The following is a 7,500-nucleotide window of genomic DNA, read 5'->3' as shown; positions in this document are numbered from 1 at the left end:
TGTTTGACAACTATTGTGAGTTTATCTAGCTCATCATCATTACAATCAGTTATGGTTAAAAGGAACACAGAGTTGAAATAGATTTTAATTAAAGAATTAATAGCAAGCCTCTGCTTTTCCTTTATGATGAAGTCTGATCAGGACTGGTTATCTGTTTATCAATTCTTAACAACTGTACTGAACTTCAATCTTTGAGTTTTTTTCTTTGCGCAGTTAAGTTGTGTGTCGACCTGAAAAACTGCGAGAACATTGATAAAGACGAGTGTGACAGCAAGAACACATCACCATTTAAAAGAAGATGGCTCCGAGACAACTGTGCTTACACCTGCGGGCTCTGTAGTAAGTAAAAAAAGTAGTTATGTCCAGCCGTTAGAACGGCTTTTACTTCGTGTAGAAGACACACATGACGTAACAAAAGCTTGTGCGTGTGTCTTCTACACGAAACTAGATGCTTCTGTGAAGCATACACTGGCTTGCCTGTGATACGTGCTACAGAAAATCAGAAGGCACTGAATTGTGTGGTATTGAAATACAGCATTCCAGTCTCTGAAGAATAACAAATAAAAGAGAAGCGAGAAACATTGGCTTCTGGGCTGACATGTTGATAATTTTCAAGTTCCCTCACAACTTCTTTTCACCACAAGTGTGCCCTCTGAGCATCTGAAAGCTTTGTAATACTAAACTTCATTGAAGTCAATCCCTGTTTCGCGGGGTTAATGTTAGGATGGGAGACCAAAACAATAAACCCCTCATAAAAAACAGAAACATCTGACCGAAAATACTATTAACGCTAACAAATGCGAACTCAGCAAGGTACAGATTCTGTTAGCTTGCTTTATGCAAAACAAATATTGATGAAAAAGCAAATAGCTATTGAAACACAGTTTTCAGAAAGAGCAGAAGGAAGTTTCCCAGACGGTCGATCGAGAATAAAATATTTACGACATGAAAACAACATTAATTTTGAACCGTGAATATAGAATATAAAAAGTTACGATCAGCGACAAACATTTTGGGAGATTTTTGCTACGTTCAAGTAAATTGCAAAATCGAAAGTGACATGACCGGAATTCAGCGGGCGCCGTGATTAAGTTACCGCGGCATGTTTACTCGCCAAACAGTAAAGTATCTGTGTCAAATGATGGCAAGATACCGGGTTTTTGTAAGTTTCTTTTTCTGTCAAGTGTTATAAAGTTTGACAATGAAATGAGCGAAATCAAAACAAAGATCACAATCGCCCAACTCTTGTTTATGCAAAGTCAAAATTAATTCTACTCTCCAAGACGGGTACGACGTTATTTATCACCAGGTAATTCCATCATTCTGGAAATAGAAGCTACTTTATTATTCATCTGCGTCACAATTTTTCACTGGTTTTGGGCCTCATTTTGTTGAAACTCAAGCACGCTTCCAACAGGCCTGTGAACCCTTCCTGCTTACAGAGCAATACTAAAAAACTTCTCCCATATCACATTTGAACCTTAAGCTCGAAAATTCAATACACAACATGATATTATAATTCACAAAGGCAGAAAATACCACAGAATCCTTTTCCAGCGAAAATTTTATTGAAACAAACAACATATTTGCTCTTAGAGGCGAAAACCTCTTCCTATTTCATTGCGTGCGTGAAGACAAGAAACTCAATTGTGTCAAATTACCATGTACTTCAGGTAAATACTGCTTACTTTGATTTCGTCTCGACGGGCGATAGATTGTTTTCGAAGTCCAGTACTCGTCGCTTTTGAGATTCATGCCTAGTTTATCCAACTGACTTTCCATTATTGAGCTCCATAAGGGTATATTTTGTTTAAGGATCCACTAAAACGCCATTCGCGTTGCATGACTTTCGACGCCATTGCAGGCTAAGTTAATGATTCTACTGTGTCCACCAGAGAAATCTACGCAATTCCACTACCCTCTCGATCCTAAGAAAATACGCGCAGAAGGCTCTATACACAAAGACACCACTTACCAGGGGAGTGACAGGCAAGACTTTTACCGACACGGAAAAAAAGAAAAAAAAAGAAAACAAACAAACTAAACGCAGACCTCGACTGGGTTTCCTCGACTGGGTTTGCCCATAGGCAACCCAGTAATAAAAGTCGTTAGAACATACACCGAGGAACACCCGAATTATTGTCTCTCGACTGTGCAGTTCTTAAGATGACGAAAATTGGTTTAACATCTCGACATGAAGTATTCGTGATTTCAATTTGTTGCCAGAAAAATATCTTTGGAAAATCGCTGACACGCAAAAAGGAAAGATGATTGAGAAAAGTGATCCTCTTACTTATCTGGACAATTTAAGCAATTGAGCCCAACAAGTTAACCCGCTCCCAATCGAGTGGTTTCATCGCTGAAATGGTAGAGCATTGCACCCACATTGCAGACTGAGGTCATGGGTGGAATCGATCCTGTTGGAGCCACATGAATATTTCAGGTGGCTTGCTTAAATTGTTCAGATAAGTGCAAGCCATGATCACCTCTCTCTTCCGTTTATAACCTGCACTTATTTCCTTTAACAAGAAAGATGTTGCGGGCAAGCAGAAACGAGTCTCTCCCGGTTATGCCTGTGTTTAAACGCATTAAACGCTTCCATGTTCATTAGTTCCCTTTGGGACGTTAAAGAACCCACACACTATTCGAGAAGAGTAGGGGATGAAGTTCCCGGTGTTGTGGCTGTCCTCGGTGTGTATCTCGGTGGTTGGGTATAGCAGGTCCACATCAGCTGAATAGCTGCCAAAACTTCAACCTGCTTAAACAAATAAAATAACAAAAAAATAACAACGATTCCAGATGTTCTGCGCCATCTGACCACCTGGAATAGAAAACTTTCTACCAACCTCACCCTTCAAAAGGTTCCCTGGTGGGAAGTGATGGAAATATCTCCGGCCCTCACCGGCATTTTTGCACATATCGACACCTAGAAAATGATGGTCCGGTGCCGGTGCTTCTTACACTAGTTAACTCTACCCTTTGAATTTTAAAATGCCGATATGAATTATTTATTGTCAACAGAGGCACCAAGTCCTACAGCAGAATGTGAGTTTAATCAGCCGGTCTATGGATGCTGTTGGAATGGTCAGGAAGCTACAGGGTGGAACGAACAAGGCTGTCTGCGTAAGTAAAAAGAGAATGAGAGGTTTCCACATCTAAAGTGTTTCTCCTGACATTCACCGCCCTTTCATAGTAACTATGGCTACCGCGTCTTGAAAGTTCAATGCAATTCACGCTTCGCACTCCAATAACAGGGACTTTCCATGCAAAACCATCCCTCCCAGCGCCTTATTATACCAATCCGCAAGTAGTCAAAAAAGTTTTCATCACTAAGAACTTGATCGCCCGCCTTAATCATAGTTTTCCATTTCTCGAGCGCTTCCCGCACCTAGCTTGCGCGTATCCGACGGTTCCACGTTGCCCGAACCTATTGCGCCTGCCACATTGTGTTGAGAGCCAGCCATGACGGCCACGCAGTCAAACCGAGAATGAGTCCTTATTTTGTTCGCCGTCTATTTTGACAGCCTGTGAAGACACGTATCCCACAGCATGCCGGATTTTGGCAGGGTGTGAATCTCCATTTTACAACATGAGGACCTTCGTTCAACTGCACTGCCCCAAGACATGTGAAAAATGCGGTAAGTACTGTGTACCGAGTCCTAAAGCATAATTTGTCTCTTTGGACTATCTCATATTTTATTACAAGCATATATTTTTAACGTGGATTTGTCATTGCTACATACCGTTAGACCGTTGTTAACCTTATTAGTTGTGAGTCGGACTCATGGACTTATATATTATGCCTTCAATTTAAAGGCGCATCCCTATAGACAAGCTAGAAGAAGAACTATTCACTTGAAAAGGGTTATTCATATTTAACTTCGGCAAATAAAAGGACAGACCCACTAGAACATCTTGCCAGTTATACGACTCCTAATTTTTTATCTCAGGGGGATGCCTTGATAAGAAAGACACAGCTAAATGTGAGAAGTGGGAAAGAGAAGGCTTGTGTAGAAGCCCACCAATATGGAAACACTACATGGAAGAAAATTGTGCAAAGACTTGCCGCTTTTGTGAATCCAACGGTGATTTTCAGTGTAACATTGAACCTACGGATCCAGCGCCTTTCTGCCCTTTTTCAATTTAAAGCCCCGAAGAAGAGTTTTCTTCTGTACCGTCAATTTTCAGCCGAAATATGGTTTACAGAATGTTGGGAAAATACACCCCGTCCGTTTTCAGGTCTAACACGTATAACCTCTCTGCATACTTTAAAGGAAGAGTATAACCTTGCTATTTTCTGCTGAATGATGCATGAGCAAGTGAAGAAACCCTATTTTTGCGGAAATAACTACTTTGGAAAAGCCAAAAAAAGTGTTTTGAAGGTGTTCGCAAGATTTTATGGCCGAAATTTAGGAATTTGTCAACTCGCACACCACGGAGTATGAACCCGAGAAAAGCTCGCATGCAAGCTGCATAAAATAGAAGCCAGATTCACTCTCAGACTTAAGGGGTCTCTCGCTTGTTCCGGTTAAAGCCAAGTCCTATAAAATTATCTTGCCCGAATTGCGATAGTCAGGATACTAACAAAAGAATGTCAGGGCAGTTCCCACGGGTGTATCATCCCATCCATTGCAAAGGCCCTGCTCGGGCAAAATCATATCAGTAGTAAATAACGATTGCTGATTTTCCTGGCATCTGCTTAAGGAGTCGCAGAAAAAGGACTCGTTACTGAGACCGATCGAAAAGCCTGTAAAACCGTAATTTAGCCAATAAAGGCGAATAAGGACGCGTGGAGCGCCATATTGGTGATAGCACTCGCCAATGTGTCCCCGGTTCGATTCTCAGACTTGGTATCACATGTCGGTTGAGTTTGTTGGCTCTCTACTCTTCTCCTAGAGGTTTTTTTTCTGCGGGTACTACGGTTTTCACCTCTAAGAACCAACGATTTGCCATAAGTTTATTTGCCTGCTGCACAATGTTTTCAATTAGTGCCTCAGCTCTTTATGTACTTGACACTTATAAGTTCTAAAGTTCAGGTTCGGAGGATTTAATCGCATTTAACTTTCTTTATACAGTGCCACTGTTTATTTGAACAATTTCTTTTCTTTTTTCAGAAAATTACGGAGTGAGGTCTCTGTTTGGGATGTAACAAGAATCGATTAAAGCCATAACCTGTGGATATTACAAAAGCTGAAAAAGCGCTAAAGCCGCTAATAAATGTAAACACTTAAGTTTAAAACTCGAAGGCGGAAAGAAAATGAACAAGGAATGACTAAGTTAAAATATATACCTTTGTAAGGAAGATTTTCCTCGTGTAGAAAAAGTTTTAAACAAGCTACTGTAACATAAGCTTTGATAACTTGGAATGTTGGCCGTTACGTTAAAAGGCTGAAACAAGTCGTGGAATCAACGATGGCAAAACAGAACAGAAGGCTTGATTTCCTGGCCCTCAAATTTAGGAAGTGTCCCCGACCGAATGAAGAGCTCTGAAGCCGAAAATTCTTTGCCATGTGCCTCAAATCACGCGAGGCCAGACTACGGAAAACTCCTTTCCGAGCTCTTCGATAATTCAAAAACTGTTGCTACGCAGACCATTTGCTGTTTTAATTAACTTGTTATTTCATTTGTTCTCTGAAAATGGGTGGATGTTACTAACACCCTCCAATAACAAATTAAAACAGCAAATGGCCTGCGTAGCAACATCTTTTAGAGATGACTACTGGAATGTTCTTCGTTCAAAGCTTTAAAGCTTTTATTGAAGTCTAGAAATAGGGGAATCTTTGTTTTCATTCTTTTGTCTCGCTAGCCAAGATAATTGTTATCTAATCAGTCAGCCAAGAATAAAGTATTGAATATTGAAAGTTTGTTTTCTCTGAAACGAGAACCCGATATATTAGAAATTAAAATTTCTGAGCAATGGTGCTTTGCAAATTCCGAAATTTTACAAAGATTTTGTGGCACCATCTGCGCTTTTGCAACCAAAGAATTTCTCTGTTCTTGGTGGCTATCAACTCAAAGCCCTTCGGAAAATCCCTAGGTCGACGGAATTTTAGCTTCAGCTCGGGACGAAAAGAAAGCTATATATTCAATATTTATGCAAAGTCTCTTTCCTTGAGTCTCCGATCCTTATACTGCCCATGATAGCACGACAAAACCGCTGGTCAAGAGGAACACAGACTCTGGGGACGATATCAAAGATTAAAAAACATCAATCTTTGAATGAGTTGGTGCAAGCAAGCTTTACTCGGACTTATGAGTCAAGGACGTTTCATCATATCGCCACCCAGTTGAAGCCTTCTAGAGGAATCTTTGTTTCATTTTTTTGCCTAATTAGAATAAAGCTATCGCTTTCTAATCAGTCCGCCGAAAATAAAGTAATAAATATTCTCAATACATAAATAATTCACAAGGTTATTATCCAATCCGAGAGCCCCATTTTGGGTAAGTGCAGGTATCTTGATACCCAATGAAACTACAGATCAAGAAACGCCCGAGTTTTAGTTCAAAAACTGATCAACACACTCATCAAGACACTTGAATTTAAATGAAACTTTATGCTAATAAACCTTCGGGAAAAAATACACATATAAAAATAAGCTACCCGCACACAGTGCTTTTTAAATTTCCCAAATCTTCAACATAAGACTTTCGCAGTACTTTATATAATTAGCGACCAGTGCCGGGTTGCTCGTAGTATTGTTAGCCGGCTAACCATTCCATGGAAACCTATAAATTTTGATACCTCTTAACCAATGGTTAGCGATAACCAGGCTTCGAGCAACTGGGCCCATAGCACTAAAACGAATTTGGAGACCCAATAGCTCAGCGTCAGAGCATCCATTTCAGCAATATCTGCACTCAAGGCTTGAACCTTGTGCAGTTCGTAGTCTTTGAAAAGTTCACCGCAATCTAAAACCGGCACATGTACCTCTCTTTACCTCAGCTATTCGGCGAAAATGTTCAGAGTCCAATTAATTTTATATTTAGTTGAAACTGGAACGGTCTCGTTAACCGTATGACTTTCTTGGGCTGACGATTTTGGCATGCCAAAACGAAGTGATTATTTCTGCGACTCTATGAATATGGTCTATGATATGTAACCGAAACATGAAAAAGTTGCCTAAGAAGAGAGTTCAGTTTCTGGGGAATACGCTCAGTAGCCAACCACCTTTATGTTCAGGAGGCTCAAACCAGTTTTCAAGATCTACTTAGAACCAATGCAATGCGTGCATAATTTGACTTACCGTGTACTGAAATAGATACGGTTCTTAAGATCGTGTTTTCCTAAGCGAAACAAGCTCGAGGAACTTAAGCAAACTCGTTAGCATTTAAGCCATAAGTACCTTTTGATGCGACGAAGTTAAGTTGATGTTTCGGTGTATGTTGTCTGTGCTTATACTTGGGTCGCTTATGAAGATTTCTTTCGGCCTCGTTTTGAAAGCGAGGCCAGTTCAGAGTCTGACGTCAGACGCACGGCGAAATGGTATCAGTTTGTTGAAC

General features: G+C 40.4%; 1 protein-coding gene across 3 annotated transcripts in view; it reads left to right on the top strand.

The window, feature by feature from the left end:
* The window catches only part of LOC137975779 (papilin-like), a 15,107-nt gene extending 9,249 nt beyond the window's left edge, over positions 1-5,858 (top strand). For 2 of the 3 annotated variants that reach the window (XM_068822961.1, XM_068822960.1), the window contains 5 exons: positions 214-339; positions 3,022-3,123; positions 3,525-3,638; positions 3,951-4,085; positions 5,115-5,858. In XM_068822961.1, the coding sequence (XP_068679062.1) occupies positions 214-339; positions 3,022-3,123; positions 3,525-3,638; positions 3,951-4,085; positions 5,115-5,149 (512 nt within the window). In that variant the 3' untranslated portion in view covers positions 5,150-5,858. The remainder of the gene's footprint in view (positions 1-213; positions 340-3,021; positions 3,124-3,524; positions 3,639-3,950; positions 4,086-5,114) is intronic. The other variant, XM_068822962.1, reaches the window with a different exon arrangement.
* The last annotated feature ends 1,642 nt before the right edge of the window (positions 5,859-7,500 follow it).

Source organism: Montipora foliosa, chromosome 11 (assembly GCF_036669935.1).
Source record: "Montipora foliosa isolate CH-2021 chromosome 11, ASM3666993v2, whole genome shotgun sequence".
NCBI lineage: Eukaryota > Metazoa > Cnidaria > Anthozoa > Scleractinia > Acroporidae > Montipora > Montipora foliosa.
Note: the sequence above shows the minus strand (reverse complement) of the source record. Positions and strands in the feature narration are given on the sequence as shown.